Source organism: Lepidochelys kempii, chromosome 12, assembly GCF_965140265.1.
Source record: "Lepidochelys kempii isolate rLepKem1 chromosome 12, rLepKem1.hap2, whole genome shotgun sequence".
NCBI lineage: Eukaryota > Metazoa > Chordata > Testudines > Cheloniidae > Lepidochelys > Lepidochelys kempii.
In genome coordinates, this window is record NC_133267.1 from 10814872 (window position 1) to 10832507 (window position 17636).

Genomic DNA, 17636 nt, shown 5'->3' on the forward strand with positions numbered 1-17636 from the left:
AAGTACTCAATGCCTTTTTTGCCTCGGTCTTCACAGACAAGGTGAATGCCCAAATAAATCTGTTAGTCTTTAAGGTGCCACCAGATTCCTTGTTTTTTTATGGATACAGATTAACACAGCTACCCCTCTGATACTACAGAGGAGGTCAGCTCCCACACTGCTGTCCTGGGCCACACAGTATGGGAAGGAGGTGAGCAGCCCTCAGTGGTGAAAGAACATGTTAAGGACTATTTAGAAAAGCTGGACATGCAAAAAAGTCCATGGGTCCAGATCTAATGCGTCTGAGGGTGCTGAGAAAATTGGCTGATGTGATTGCAGAGCCACTGGCCATTATCTTAGAAAATTCGTGGTGATCAGTGGAGGTCCTGGATGATTGGAAAAAGGCAAATATAGTGCCCATATTTAAAAAAGAGAAGAAGGAGAACCCGGGGAACTACAGACCAGTCAGCCTCACCTCAGCCCCTGGAAAAAATCATGAAGCAGGTCCTCAAGGAATCCATTTTGAAGCACTTGGAGAAGAGGAAGGTGATCAGGAACAGTCAATATGTATTCACTAAGGGCAAGTCATGCCTGACCAACCTGATTGCCTTCTATGATGACATAACTAGGTCTGTGGATATGGGGTAAGCGGTGAACGTGATATATCTTGACTTTAGCAAAGCTTTTGACACGTCTCCCATAGTATTCTTGCCAGCAAGTTAAAAAAGTAGGGATTGGATGAATGGACTATAAGGTGGATAGAAAGCTGGCTAGATTGTCGGGCTCAGCGGGTAGGGATCAACAGCTCTGTCTAGTTGGCAGCCAGTATCAAGCGGAGTGCCCCATGGGTCAGGCCTGGGACTGGTTTTCTTCATCTTTATTAATGATCTGGATGATGGGATGGATTGCACCCTCAGCAAGTTCTCAGATGACACTAAGCTCATCTGGGGAGAGGCAGATAAGCTGGAGGGTACGGATAGGGTCAAGAGTAACCTAGACAAATTTCAGAGTAGCAGCCGTGTTAGTCTGTATTCGCAAAAAGAAAAGGAGTACTAGGGGCACCTTAGAGACTAACCAATTTATCTGAGCATACGCTTTCGTGAGCTACCGCTCACTTCATCGGATGCATTCAGTGGAACATACGGTGAGGAGATTTATATACCCACAGAACATGAAAAAATGGGTGTTATACACACTGTAAGGAGAGTGATCACTTAAGATGAGCTATTACCAGCAGGAGAGCGGGGGTGGGGAGGGGGGGTGAAAACCTTCTGTAGTGATAATCAAGGTGGGCCATTTCCAAACAGTTGGAATAGCAGCCTGATAGCAGCCTGATAGCAACCTGAAGGGGGGTTCCAAAGAGGATGGAGCTCGGCTGTTCTCAGCGGTGGCAGATGACCGAACAAGGTCCAGCCCCAGAGCACCCCAGAGTCGGCACCTATGTCTGTAGGCAATGCACGTGGAACCTTGCATGACTTATCACAAAGATGCCAGCCACCACATGCCCAAGTAATTGCAGACAATTTCTAGCAGAGGTCTAGGGGCTGGTCCTAATGGTGTCAATCAAGCTGGTAAGGGCGTTGAACTTGTGTAGTGGAAGGCATGCTTTGGCCTTCACTGCATCAGGATAGGCTCATATGAATTCCGGATGTTGCACTAGAATCAGTCGATGTGCGTGTGTGTTCGTTCAGTTGTAGTCCCAACGGTGTGATGACCGTCCAGAAGAGGGTCCCCTGTAAGTGTGACAATGGATGTGTCGCTTGGTACTCCGGCTTTCCTTGTCTCGTGCAGTGACATTTTATAAAAGGTGGTACGGTCTTTATTGCCTTTTATCAGACCGTACTGACACTGCAGGCTGTGCTCCTTTAGGTCTTTAGGCTTGGTGGCAGTATGGGTACCAGAGGAACCTAGCACCTTATGGGTACCATGCCATGGCTCCATCAGTACTAAGGTCACTGACTTTTCTGGGGATCTCTTCTTCCTAGTCAACTGTTCAGCCTGTGGACTTGCAGCCCTCTTTCAAGCTCTTGTGAGAGGAATCCTTAGATTTCCTTTTTGACGTCCAGGGACGTTGATGGTCACGTCAGTGATTGTTGTTCCGGGGTAGTCCCAGGACCAGGGTCAGAAGCCAATCTCAGGGGACTCTGCATCATGAGGAGCTTAAACTTCAGGTCACAGCTCTTTCTTGCTCGTCTTTAATATCTGACGGAAGGTACACTTCTGTGACACGTGAACCTCTCCTAAACAGTGGATTCAGCAAAAATGACTGTTGCTGACTGGGATAGCCTCTCTACAGGAGAGTGCGCGTTTGAACCCGGGGGAGCCAGGCACATCCCTTCTTGAGGTCATTCCCTGAGAGGGGAGAGGACAGCAAAATCAAAAAGGACAGGGAGGCAACTGTTTTCTAAATCAGAACAAAAAGGGGATTTTGTTTATATATTGAAAAGGAAAAAGGAGAAGGGATTGGTAATAAACTAATAATGGAAACTCTAGTAGCTACTCTAAAAATTAAAACAAGGTTTAAAGCTAATTGACTGTCAGATTCTGCTTATTGCTCCATTTCAGACCAAGGGAGGTTGAGAAGAAAATGAGGGCAGTTTGCCTGCACAGTGCTAGATAGCCTCAAGACAAGGCACAAGACAGAGAGAGCATATGTGTGGGCCAAATGGACACGGCTACCTAAAGTTTCCAATCTGAAGCATGGGGATGCATATACACCTACAGTGGAACACCCATAGCAACACTACTCAAAGAAGCAGCTGGAATGTCGCTGGAATGGCTGGCCTGGGCACTAGAACTGAGAGCAGGGTGCCTATCTCCTGTGCTCTTAAATGACCTCACTGACGGAACTCAGGCAGCATGGAGGACAAAAAAGCCATTTAATTCAAATACAGAAGGTACAAAAGTCAGACTGGAGGTGAGGCAGGAAAGTAGAAGATTAGGGCAAAGAGCCTTGAGACTGGGAGCCAGTGAAGGAAAAGAGTACATGTGTCTGTGGACAGGAGACTTATCCGAGTGCAGGCTCACCTGTCAACTCCCTTCATTGTCACACTGCCAAAATACTTCCTTTGACACTGTGGTGCAGTTTGATACACAGCAGAATTTCAAATTATGACAGCATAATCCAGCAGTTAGAGCACAAGAATTAAATTTCAATCCCCATTCTGTCAAGATTTTCTGTCAGTGACCTCTTCATGTCTACACTTAAATTTTGCTGGTATAGCTATACTGGCAAAACTCTCCTAGAACAGATGCAATTATAGCAGTACTGAAGTCTTTTGCTGTTACAGCTTATTCCATTTCAGCGAGCAAAATAAACCATACCAGCACTAGAGCTTTTGACAGCACAGCTGTGTTGCAAAAAACACCCACACCCCTACGTGACAATACATATGTTGGTAAAATTTAAGTGTACATCTGGCCTAAATTAGAGGGATGCCATCTCTCTCTTTGTGGCTTCCAGGATTAGGAAGCATTTGGAAAGCACTTCACATGTATGTAGCATTTGTAACAAAAGGAAGAATCCAGCAAGTGCTAGTGTACGGGTCAGGACATTTAGTCAGGTTTCAGAGTAGCAGCTGTGTTAGTCTGTATCCGCAAAAAGAAAAGGAGGACTTGTGGCATCTTAGAGACTAACAAGCTTTCGTGAGCTACAGCTCACTTCATCGGATGCATTCGATGAAGTGAGCTGTAGCTCACAAAAGCTTATGTTCAAATAAATTGGTTAGTCTAAGGTGCCACAAGTCCTTCTTTTCTTTTTGAGGACATTTAGTGTCATTCACTGCTAGCCAAAAGGTGATTGCTACATGATGCACTGCCAGAAGACACTAAAACCGAAAAGTCTACATTTCTGCTTTTTCTGTGGAAATAAGGTTGAGTCGGGCTGCTTTAAAAGTACTTGCTTTCAGGGCAACAAAAGTAAAGAAGTTTCAGGCACCCTCACCAAAGACCACAAGAATTGAGCTGGGAGAGACTTTAGCAAATCATCTTTTGTCCTTCCCCTTACTATTTAGCAGCCCACTTAAGAAAGCCAGTGATGTGAAGCTTCCCAGTGGGCCAGAGAAGAACAAGCAGTTGTGTGTATTAGTCTCCTTCCCCAACAGCAGCAAAATCTGGCTAGTTTACAAGGAGATAAAAAACAAAGCTAAAAAACTGGTTTACTGCTAATTTTTGGTCTGTAGTTTACTGCAATGAAAATTAGCAAACATCTACTTGAAGTACCTCATAGTATTTTACATTGTAAAAAAACAAAACCACCAAAGAAATTATAATCCTTGGCATACACCAATCTTCATGTTACATAAGAACGGCCATACTGGGTCAGACCAAAGGTCCATCTAGCCCAGTGTCCTGTCTTCTGACACTGGCCAATGCCATGTGCCCCAGAGGGAATGTTCAGAAATGTATCCCTGATGTCGAGGCAATATAATCCATCAATCAAGTGAAGTGATAGCATTCTTGAGAGTTACAGAATTAGAACGTGAGGATTACAGCATGATAAATTACATAAACTCAGTTATATGATTTCCCCCCCAAATTTCCTTTCTTATAAAAGAGTGGAAGAAGTTTTGCATACTGTCATGACGCCAATAAGTCTATAATGTACAACAGAATTCAATATATGCTCTGTAATTGTAGCATAAATTTTAAAAGTATAAAAATGTATTTAAGAGATCATATTGGAGCAAACGGTATTCTACAGAGATGTCCCATCTATCCAGGATCATAATAAGTTCTACAAGAAAACAGTAACAGTTTACAGTACTGCACTGTAAGTACGATCAATCTTCTGTAACAGCTTTTATGTAAAAGTTTAAAAACTTCATACCTTCACTACTGGGTGTCCTCCAGTAGACGCTTTTACTGCTCCCCTACTGCCTTCTGTTTCATAATGAGCTCTATGGTGAGTTTTAGGCTGTACGTCTATTTTCAGTTCACATTGTCCATAATGAGTTGGTAAAGGCCAGTCTAGTGGTGGTAATGAAGATGTGCTGAAAGCAAGACATGCACAATAAATTTAAGGGAACCATGCTACCTGGCCATAGTGTAGTGTCAAAATACCTACAACCACCGCTCACTCAATTTATACTATATTTACCATTTTGTAATGAAAATGACAAAACAGTTTTACACTTTATTTCAACTTGCAAGAAGTAAAAATTCTGCTTCAAGTATTTTATACATGTTTATCCAAAATTTAATTTAAAATTAGTTTCTTTGCGGATTAATTATTGGAAGGGGAAGAGTAACACTAGTTAAAAGAAAGACCGTGCAGGAAGCTGTTCTGTGAGACTCCATACACTACTTTATCTATAAAATTGCACAACATACCAGTATTTGTCCTCAAATAAGATTGCCAACTGAGTTTAAATTATGGTGGTTTTGTGATAATTGAAATTGACAGTATAACTTCAGTGTAACCTTTCTGCAAGATTCATTAGCATCCATTCCCCCTCCTCCTACTCCCCCAAGTGAAAAATTACAGTCTTAAATGTCTGATGTCTCCAAAGTGTTAAGTGTTCCAGTTTTCTGATTGCAATTCAAATGAAGAAAGTAGCAGGACTCAAGAAAACAAGAGTTGTCCAAGCTTAGTAGAAGGACTTGGTGCAAAATGGTGCAGGGCTTTTGGATTAAACCACTATGATCAAGGTATATCAATAGATTAGTTAGCCTTTATACACGGTAATAAAGTCACTCCAAACACCGGGGGGGAGGATGGGGAAGATAAAATCATGAGTAAGAGCTTGAGAAAGAAATAAGTAATCCATGCCACCCAAATCTACCAGTGAAGAGGTAAATCCATTATATTTATCCCTTTAATTAAGGTACACATATTTATATATAATTCTAATAAGATGACAAGTCAGAACCAATCCAATAAATACCCAGTAGAGCAAAGAATGCAGGAATTTTGAAATTCAGCACAATTTTTTATTTAAACTTAAGTACTTGCAGGAATATGATGTAGTCAAAATGAACTCTGCACCCAGAACAATTATTTGTAATACCAGTACGGTAACCTTTGAGTCACTATTCTCCGTAAAGGTAAAGCTTAAAAATATTTCCTTTAAAATTGTTATATTGCCATACTCTGGCTAGGAGGGAAGGCAAAACATGTTAAAAGACCAGTGAATGATTTCATTTCATTAGAATTTCTAATTCAGTCTCTTCCCCTTTTACAGGGGGAAAAAACACAAAAACAAAAACAAGCAAACGAACACTTAACCCACCTGTCAAGTCACGGTGAGACCCACAAACAGCAGCATTCAGAACTCATGTGAATGGCAAAATCTCTCCTAAACGCAGATCCCTATTAGTTCCAGGGAACTCAACCAAATCTCATAACATATCCACAGCTGGGCGGCAATGTGCTAGGATTGAACAAGAAGGCTTCCTCCCCACCATACAGCTGGGTAGCACAGTTTTGTCTTTAGCAAGTATCTGAATGAACTTACGCTCACCCTGCCAAGTCATATGTTCCCCTCTTAATGCAAACATCACTGTGCCCTAGCAGGGAATGGCGGGGGAGAAGAGAAGGCACCACTAACAGGCCTCCTTTTGGAGAAGAGCCCACCACCACTACGCACCTTCTGTTCCCCTGCTTCAGGAAGTATTTCTACCAGGCACCTCTCCCTCAGGAGGAGAGGAAACAGACTGAAAGGCATATCTAGATCACCTGGATCATGGGGGAGGAGGGCAGACAGTTGATAAGAAACTCCCCTGCTCCTCGCAGAAGGGGAGAGAGAGAAGAGGCCAGCAAATAGTCTTTACAGGCAGTCAGAATAGAAAGGGCTCTTCTTCTCCAACTGAGAGAAGAGGACTGGTGACTGCTCCTTCTTCCCTAACAAGAGATGAGCAGGTGGGAGGGATAACTAGTGATGTTAGCAAGACAGAGAAAATGGACAGAGGTGCAGTAAACAGGCAGAGATTTGCTGCCTAAATAGCCAAATAAAACTATCAACTGTAGATTTTGCTATTTACTTATGTAACTGCTATCCTAGATTCCTCTGACATAGAAGGAAAAAGTGGGGGTTGAAGTGTTCACCCTGCAAAAAGGGAAATAAAATGTCAAAATCAGGAAATACAAAAAAGGTAGGCTTCTTGAAACTGAAGTGCAGGGTCAAAAGAACCACCACTCTTTAAGCTTATTTTCCCCTTAACGTCCCAAAAGTACCTTTTCATTTAACCAACCGCTGTTGTCACAGGATACACTGAATACTCTCATAAAAACCAACCTTCTGCACAAACTTCCTCGTGGCTGGACTTTACAAAAACTAGACAAGCCATTTACAACACACACTTTCCTTTTCTACAAAAGAAAAAGGACACTAAACTATCTAAACTACTACATGCCACAAGGGGCCACAACAGTGATTCCCTTAACCCACCCAGCAATACTGTTAATCTATCCAACTATACTCTTAGCCCAGCAGAAGAATCTGTCCTATCCTCTCCTGCTGCCCCACCACCCCCACGAACATGATACAGTTCTGTGGTGACCTAGAATCCTATTTTCGACATCTCCGACTCAAGGAATATTTCCAACACACCTCTGAAAAACATACTAACCCTCAGAGACCTTCCTACCAACACTACTAAAAGAAGGATTCTGGGTGGACTCCTCCTGAAGGTCGAAACAGACTGAACTTCTACATAGAGTGCTTCCGCCGACGTTCACGGGCTGAAATTGTGGAAAAGTAGCATCACTTGCCCCATAACCTCAGCCGTGCAGAACACAATGCCATCCACAGCCTCAGAAACAACTCTGACATCATAATCAAAAAGGCTGACAAAGGAGGCGCTGTCGTCATCATGAATAGGTCGGAATATGAACAAGCAGCTGCTAGGCAGCTCTCCAACACCACTTTCTACAAGCCATTACCCTCTGATCCCACTGAGGGTTACCAAAAGAAACTACACCATTTACTCAAGAAACTCCCTGAAAAAGCACAAGAACAAATCCGCACAGACACACCCCAGAATACCCCAGGTCGGGGTTCCAATCTGCTACCCAAGATCCATAAACCTGGAAATCCTGTACGCCCCATCATCTCAGGCATTGGCACCCTGACAGCAGGATTGTCTGGCTACGTAGACTCCCTCCTTAGGCCCTACGCTACCAGCACTCCAGCTATCTTCGAGACACCACTGACTTCCTGAGGAAACTACAATCCATCGGTGATCTTCCTGAACATACCATCCTGGCCACTATGGATGTAGAAGCCCTCCACACCAACATTCCACACAAAGATGGACTACAAGCCGTCAGGAACACTATCCCCGATAATGTCACGGCAAACCTGGTGGCTGAACTTTGTGACTTTGTCCTTACCCGTAACTATTTCACATTTGGGGACAATGTATACCTTCAAATCAACGGCACTGCTATGGGTACCCGCATGGCCCCACAGTATGCCAACATTTTTATGGCCGACTTAGAACAACGCTTCCTCAGCTCTCATCCCCTAATGCCCCTATTCTACTTGCGCTACATTGATGACATCATCATCATCCGGACCCATGGAAAAGAAGCCCTTGAGGAATTCCACCATGATTTCAACAATTTCCATCCCACCATCAACCTCAGCCTGGACCAGTCCACACAAGAGATCCACTTCCTGGACACTATGGTGCTAATAAGCGATGGTCACATAAACACCACCCTATACCGGAAACCTACTGACCGCTATTCCTACCTACATGCCTCCAGCTTTCACCCAGACCACACCACACAATCCATTGTCTACAGCCAAGCTCTACAATACAACCGCATTTGCTCCAACCCCTCAGATAGAGACAAACACCTACAAGATCTCTATCAAGTATTCTTACAACTACAATACCCACCTGCTGAGGTGAAGAAACAAATTGACAGAGCCAGAAGAGTACCCAGAAGTCACCTAATACATAGGACAGGCCCAACAAAGAAAGTAACAGAACACCACTAGCCGTCACCTTCAGCCCCCAACTAAAACCTCTCCAGCGCATCATCAAAGATCTACAACCTATCTTGAAAAATGATCCCTCACTCTCACAGATCTTGGGAGACAGACCAGTCCTTGCTTACAGACAGACCCCCAACCTGAAGCAAATACTCACCAGCAACCACACACCACACAACAGAACCACTAACCCAGGAACTTATCCTTGCAACAAAGCCTGTTGCCAACTGTGTCCACATATCTATTCAGGGGACATCATAGGGCCTAATCACATCAGCCACACTATCAGAGGCTCGTTCACCTGCACATCTACCAATGTGATGTATGCCATCATGTGCCAGCAATGCCCCTCTGCCATGTACATTGGTCAAACTGGACAGTCTCTACATAAAAGAATAAATGGACATAAATCAGACGTCAAGAATTATAACATTCAAAAACCAGTTGGAGAACACTTCAATCTCTCTGGTCACTCGATTACAGACCTAGAAGTGGCAATTCTTCAACAAAACAAACTTCAAAAACAGACACCATCGAGAGACTGCTGAATTGGAATTAATTTGCAAACTGGATACAATTAACTTAGGCTTGAATAGAGACTGGGAGTGGATCGGTCATTACATAAAGTAAAACTACTTCCCCATGTTTATTCCCCCCCCCCCCCCACTGCTCCTCAAACTTTCTTGTCAACTGCTGGAAATGGCCAACCATGATTATCACTACAAAAGGTTTTCTCTCCCCCCTCTCACCCCCCCCCCGCCGCTCTCCTGCTGGTAATAGCTCATCTTAAGTGATCACTCTCCTTACAGTGTGTATGGTAACACCCATTGTTTCATGTTCTCTATGTATATAAATCTCCCCACTGTATTTTCCACTGAATGCATCTGATGAAGTGAGCTGTAGCTCATGAAAACTTATGCTCAAATAAATTTGTTAGTCTCCAAGGTGCCACAAGTACTCCTTTTCTCGTTGTCACAAAGGAAGGTGCAGTATTACATACGATAGGTCACAAAAGAAATGGTCTATGAGAGGACCTAAGATCTCAAGCGTTCCACAGTATAAACTACAGAACTACTGACACACTAACTACTAACAAGTTGCAAGCATTATCACTCTTTTCCCTTGGAGTAAATACCCCAATTGTCCTTCGCAACTCGTTTCCTTATAGAGGTTTTCATCCCCCTTCTACAAGATACCTAAGGAGAATATGGCAAAAGACCCATATTAGGCAGATCCCCATTGCCCCCTGAATTACAGGTTTTCGTATAATAGCACAAACAGGATAAATAAACTAAACCACAAGTGACATATAAATGACCAAGTTTCAAATTTTGTTGCTTTTTGGAAACTATCAATATCTCTGTAAGAGTGACATAGAACAACTGCAAGTAAAATAGCTTGCTCATCTTAATAGGTACAGTTTATAAAATTTCTAAAGATTCTTCCTAATGGATCGTATTGTATGAGATTTTGAGATTATGCTGCATCATATGCTATTGTCCTCTAGACACAACACATTGTAAATAATGCTAATTCCATTCAAAAGGCAAACATGGACTAGCTACTGGAGAGCCAAAATGTTAGCAGATTGCTTTTCAACCTATTTCCCCCCCCTCACTTATTTTATAAGATCAAACCTTCATTTATAGAGTCGAGACCAAGACAGAACTAGGGGGAAGTCTATGCTTGAAAATTTAACAGAACCATACCATAGAACTTATTTCTAAAAATTAAATAGTTAAATTAATGCTGGCTATTCACAGAACGATCATGATCCCCAAATGGCACAGATGTGCCCTACTCAGATCAGAACATCTAAGACTAAGTCACCAGGCTAAAGAGAGCTTCACTCTACTGAAGAGCACGACAGTCCAGACAACCAACTGTACACACTGAAAGGAGAATTTATTGAATACATTTAATATCTTAGAATAGCTCTCAGTTGCACATTACCACTTACAGATATTATCAGTATAAATCTTACATGGAGATTGTCCAAGGCATTAATCACGTAGCCAAGATGCACTGCTTCTTCTGAAGTAAAGGGAAAAATAAACCCAACAGAATGGGGCTCCTGTCAAGGAAGCAGCTGTAAAGCGGAGCATGAAAAGAACTAGATTATATTCTGTAAATGGACAGAATTAGTATCAACAATCAGTCTGGATTTTCTCATTCAGTGGAGGAGGTTTTCCCTGATTTAGCAACAGAGAAATTGATTAAAGTATGTTTTCATTCATATTTTTACACATTAGTTCAAATACATTCTTGGCATGTTGTCCAAAAATATTTGGAGGTTTGTTTTTTTTTTTTTTAAATCCAATTGTCTTGATTAGAGTTAGTGGGGTTTGTTGGGTGTTCAACTCTCCACAGGGATCTTCCAGGTGAAGACACGGTCTTGGGTAATAGTTGCTCCCCAAGAGATCTATCTTTCATACACAACTACCCTAACTTACTGACTTTGTTCATTTTTGTTCAGATGGGTTATGATAACTATGGTCCATCAAAAACAAAAGCTCAATATTTGATAATTTTACTGCAGATCAAAATTTTTACAAGAATCTGCAGATCAAACAGAGCAATCATTCTAACATCTTTAAAGCACAAGTTCAAATCTATGTGCACATTTGTAGAACACTCTCATACAAGTAGTCAGGGTAATGTTACTATGTATCAGATGCTGGAAAATAAATCTAAGGACTCCATCTTTTGATTTAAGAAAGGGTTCCATTGGAAGTATTTTGCCTACTTTATTAGAAGAGATTCTAGATGTTAAATTTAAGCTTTTCACTGCAGAAAGCACCTTTAATTTACCAAGATTTCAATCTTTGAGGCAGAACGATCCACTGAAGGTAATTTGTTAGCCCTTTGTACATTATGGTTTCGATTTGAATTTGTGAGAAAGTTCACAATTTGAACTTCAACATTTGTCTTTAATCCTTATTCTATTTCAATGTTTCCAGATGTGGCCAGCAAAACAAAAAATGTTGGAGATTAAAAGTCAAATAGTTTAAAGAAAAATATGCATAAATTAGTGCTACTATGGAAGACTTTTCCCTTCAAAGTTTGAGGTAACTGGGATTAACATTATATACTTTTACAGGTACAGCTAGAGTTTTACTGATAAGGCTATATTACTTTGTATTCGGAAGCCAAAATATGCAAATATAGGCTCCAGAATTAATGTGGCCAGCACTCTGTGGTTCTCCCCCCCCCCCCCGCCCAAGGGTTTTCAAAAAAGGAGGGGGGGGAAGAAGAGGGAGGGGAAATCAAGCAGAATCTAATTTTCTATATTTTTACAATTTTTACCTTTTGGGGTCTGGGGAAAAAACAAGGTCTATAGCCACTTTTCAAACGTTTCCAACTAAAAGCCCTACAGTCAATCATTCCAAACAGTGTCTTTAGTAGTCTATGTAGCCTATTCTTTTGCATCAGAATCTCATCTTGTGATTCTCAAAGAACAGGGATAAATTTGGAAAACCTACAAGTGTTTCACTGGTGTAGTATAAAAGTCTGAGCACTTTATGAAGGTAGACTCACAAATAAAGCACAATACCACCAAAGGATGTGATAAAAGCATGCATAAGTCCTAGGATCCTGGCGAGACAGCATAGGTCACAGCCTACAAAGATTCTGTAGGTGGTAGTAAGACAGTTTCACAATCAGATTAATACAAACTTCAAAATGAAGCTGCGACTCGGATGACCTCAAGGGTATATACAGTACTTCAGTGCAGAGCTATCACTAAAAGGAACCCAATAGTAAATCACTGGGTACACCCTCTAAGGAGGACCTAAACAGTAGTAGATATTACATTTGATTGAAGAAAAGATACAGGCACCAGAATGCTAATTGAACGGAGACAACTGTACCTCCAGCAACTATCATTTCAAAGTATGATGGATCCAGGTTAGAATAAAAAAAACAACCAATGGGCATTACATGTCAACCATGGACCACAATTCCAAATGATTAAGGGAAGGCAAGTCAGTCTATACTGACTTCAAACAAGAAGGCAGTCCGTCTATACTGACTTCACCCCTCAGGCCCACCTTAAGGTGGAACTTCGGTTAAAATTATATGATAGAGGTGACCTTTAAAACCCATCTGACAATTTGACTCTGCCTCATCTGCTCTGTATTGCTTGGGAACAAACTCAGTCAGGATTTGGGATTGCTTTGGAACAGTGACACTTTCCAGAAAGATCCATGCAGATGGAACTCACGTGCCAATAGTCTTATCTTACATGTGCTCCCTGCCACACAAAAAACCCTCACGGAAGGACACAGATCTTTAGATAGGAGCTTCTTATAGAGAGTCTTCTCTTTTGCCATCCTCCATTCTGAAACTAGCACAGATCTGGGTTCTCTTCTTTGACCCAGTGGTACTAGACACTGGGATCCATGCATTCATTTGGCACTAGTGAGTTTTTGAATACAAGTGAGGCTGGAACCAAGGCTTTCTTATTTTTAAGATTCCTTTCACCTAAAAATGTTTGTTCCCTTGGCTTCTTCAATTCCAACAACAAACTCATGCAGACTGACTTTTCTCTCAAATTAAGAGCAGTGACAGACGTTCCTAGATATTTAACACTCCCAACTCCTCTCACCATTTTTCTTGATGTTTAGATCCATAAGTCTAAAGGGTCAACCTTTGCTCCATCTGAGGTATGATCAGATGCTCATCCAGTTGCCTTTCCCATCAAATCCAGATCTAGAATGGTAAGAAGGGCTTGTACACTCTAACAGTTCATATCCACACACCCAAATCTGAAGAGTAAGTATACTGAGCACTCCACTTTTCCCCACTCTGAACCCTTAATTTAGCAGCAAGGTCATGTTTTAAGTTCAATTCAGTCTGTGTTATCCTTCTACTATGAGTATCACTTGATGAGAAAAAGTAATTTTCTCCACCATGCAGCCAGGACTGCAGTCACCTCTTCTGCAGTAACTTTTGCATTGTTTAGTATGGATGAAGGCGTGCTCATCACTGGTGTTTCTTCCAAATTAGAGTTTTTATTTTAAATTGGAGAGAGTATTAACCAAAAATAAGTTGGACAAGCCAAAATTGTGGCATAGTTTAAAACATGAAAGCTCTCAAATCGTAGCCTATCCCAATCTTTTGGAGGTTTTTTCCCTAGTACTGCTTGTACGACAAAAATACTAATAAGGCTAATTTTCATTGTGCATTGGGGTAAAATGGGTAATTTAATTTCATTGCTTCGAGTAATTCTGGAGTTTAAATATAGCAACAGTAATTTTGTGACAGTTCTTCCTGTTGGGTTTTCTTTTTGGTTGATGACAAACTAAAAAGACCTTTCCCAACCTCCACTTGTGCTAATTCTACAGTGATAGGAAGATTTGGGCCACACATCAACCCTCCCATTATTCTAACTAGTAAACCCATTATTAAATGCATTTTTCAGTATTCTAGTACTGTACACTGATTGGACAAACGTCATTTTATCACATCAAAGTAAAATATGGAATTGAATCACATGTTCAAATGTGAAAGTCCAGTATTAAACTTATCTGAATTTCTAAAGGTTTGTTAATGGTGTGTAAACATAACATCAACTGTTTAGCTTATTAAAAATGTAATAGGTTCAAAGTTCTCTTACTTATTTCACTTAAGTGGACACTTATCTTCAAAGTCAGTGATTTGCAAATATATTTTCACAATAAGTTTTGCTAATGCAGCATGTTAGTCTTATTCTTTAAAAAAGAACTGCATATCTACAGAGCAGAATATGTTGGCCATATTTCACTCTACTGCTAAACATTTATTCGCCCTCCTTATCTTTAAAAGGAAGTTATACTGATCTTTGGAAGATAGCTTTGATATAGCGTTAAAGTTGGAATACTTGTCTGCTTCCCTCAATTTATATTTCAAAGCTACCACTCCTCCTTGGCTGTTTGCTGTCAAAGGTTTCACTACTGGCAAGTCAGAATGCCAGAAGCTTAAATTTTCAGTGCTAGCTGTCAGACAGGCTGCAAATAAAAGAGGCCATCAAGTTGCCATCAGGCATACACCACTAAAACCAAGGAGATGCTTGAGCCCCCTATTGCCACCAACCACAGAACTCTGTTTGCTTTCCACCATAGTTAACAAAAAGGTAGTGCTTGAGATCCTCCCACTACCTCTCCCTGTGCTTTAAAGTAAATATTACCACATTGAACATGATGGAACATTCAAAAAAATGGTCAAGTATAAAATGTATATTATTTTTCCAACTTGAGAAAACTGCTACATAAAAATCAACTTACAAATCTCCAAAGCCTCTAAAGATGAAGACAACTTGGAGACTTTTTGCACTGTACTGTTCCACCAGATTTATTAAACCAAGTTCAACAAATTTATGTGTAAAACATCTGCTTTTTTGGTAAACAGTGTGAACTTTGTCAAAAAATTACTCTAAGGGCTAAAATTTTTAGTTTGGATTATAGGATACTTTATGCTAAATATACTGGAGCACAGAGAATTTGCCCTCAAAAAAACCAAAAACCCACACCCCAACATTCAACATCTCCCAAGATGGTGCTGCCTTTAGAAGTTGAAGCAGCATGCAGTATTAGTTGCATGCAGTTAGATGTTCAAGATAGATGAAAGTCTAGTAAGGTCTATAAGAAGAAATTCTCCAGTTTGATTCACTATGTTTCAGCTTTTACCCTTACTAGGTGCTACGTTTTCGCAGTGAGAACAGTTCTGTCCACAACAGCGGATATATACATATTTTAGAGTAAATTAAAGCAATGATAATCTTTCTAAGTGTTTAGATATTTAATAACAATTTTAGAAAACATAAGAAAAAAGGATATTAAAATAATAATTGAAGCTACAAGAACTGACGACAACAACCTCTGAATATACTTTAATATATCTTACCTAGGCTTTGAAGCACAATAGTGGTTAACCAGTTAACCTACTTATGAGAGAGAACTCATCAGAAAAAGGACAGTTGAAAGGCAATGAAATACAAAGAACATGAAAACAAAGCTTTTAGTAGGGCAAATTAAAATGTAAGCAGTTGTAACAGCTGGTATTCTTAGCAAGGTACTGTACTGTCCCTGGACCCTGCTGTGGGGACTCAGCTCTTTTGGATCAGTCTCTGGCCAGTAAACATCTCAAGTCTGAAACAACCCCCTCCCCCAGTCTTTTTTGTCAAGCAAAGGATCTTATTTCCCCCAAGATAAAAGGCTTCCCCAAATATTTGAAGGTCTTGTACTTTACCCCTCATCCTTCCAACTTCCTGACACTTGTGAAAGAGGGGCAGAGAGGCCACTTCAAGTTTATTTTTTGGGCCCGAGTGCCTCCCTCTGCTATTGCTCATTATACTTACGTAGAAACAGAATTAAAGGTAGTCAGTTCTTGGCAGTTTCAAACTCTATTCTAATTACACAAACCAACTGATTGCCTTAGAATGCATAGATATGTATTCTAACTCTATACAGCATCCAGTGCCATGTGGATTTTGTAAAAACCCAGGGGAAAAATAGCTAGGTCAAAGCATAGCTCACGAAAGCTCATGCTCAAATAAATTGGTTAGTCTCTAAGGTGCCACAAGTACTCCTTTTCTTTTTGCGAACCCTGTAACAGTCCTCTTGAGCAAGTCTTAGGAATTTTCTGTGGGAGATATCAATTGGAATACAAAATAAACATTTCTTCAGGTCACTGATCACAAACTACCACCACTGGAGATGATCAGGAAAATATATTTCACGGTTTCCATTTTAAAGCTACATCTCTGCAGGTGTTAATCAAGGACTTTGATGTTCAGTACTGCTACTTTACAACCAACTTTCTTGGAATTAAAGAATAAGGAAGGAGTAGAACCTGGAGTGTCTTTCAGGATGTGGATTAAAGGGTACTTTAAGGTCAAACGTCTACTGTTTTAACAAATAGAATAGTTAAAAAATGGCTGGATGATTCTTTTTGGTCTCGGTAAAAGCAATTATTTCTCGAGGTCTTTCTGAGGCATGCAAGATTGTCCTTTTGAAAAGGTCCCCAAACATTTTCCCCTTGCAGCACAATTACAATAAAAGTCTTTCAGCAGAGAACAGTGACTTTGCACTATTGTAACAGAAGCCATGACACTAGCTGAGAAGATAAAGTCTGCACCCTAAGGGTATGTCCGCTGTGCTACTGAGAAATGTAAGTGAAGCATGTGTAGGCATACCTGAGCTAGTTTTGATTGAGCTAGCTTGCTAAAAGTATCAGTGAAACCACTGGACCCCATCTGACAAAATAAGTAGGCTACATCTATATTTACTTTCAACACAACAAATGATATATACACCATGTAAAATTAAAACCCTGTGCACTGTCAAAACATCTGGAATTAGTTATAATGCTAAGTAACAGTGTAATATGCAGCTCTTTTGTATATTAAGATATTACAGGCAGTTTTGCTACCCCTTTATTAGCACCTCCTTCATTTTGTCCTCCAGAAGGCGGCCTAAGATAAATATTACCTATATAAAAACAGCTGAAGATTTTTTTTAACCCTACTTTTTTCCTCTAATTCCAGGGAGAGGGAGAACATATACCGACAAACTTCAAGTCCACTTTTCATAGTCACCTTCTGAGGTACTTCATCATTACATGAAGAAGCATTCCCTATTTCAAGAGAGATGTCCGAAAATCCCAGCTAGCAACTGCTAACTCTTAAATCACTTTTAGGAAGCTGGGGGGGGGGGGGGGGGAGGAGGGAAGACACAT

General features: G+C 40.8%; 1 protein-coding gene across 3 annotated transcripts in view; it reads right to left on the minus strand.

Annotated features, from left to right (window-relative positions):
- The window catches only part of NFATC3 (nuclear factor of activated T cells 3), a 140089-nt gene that overhangs the window by 71310 nt on the left and 51143 nt on the right, over window positions 1-17636 (minus strand). For all 3 annotated transcript variants that reach the window (XM_073307568.1, XM_073307566.1, XM_073307567.1), the window contains exon 3: window positions 4808-4970. In XM_073307568.1, the coding sequence (XP_073163669.1) occupies window positions 4808-4970 (163 nt within the window). The remainder of the gene's footprint in view (window positions 1-4807; window positions 4971-17636) is intronic.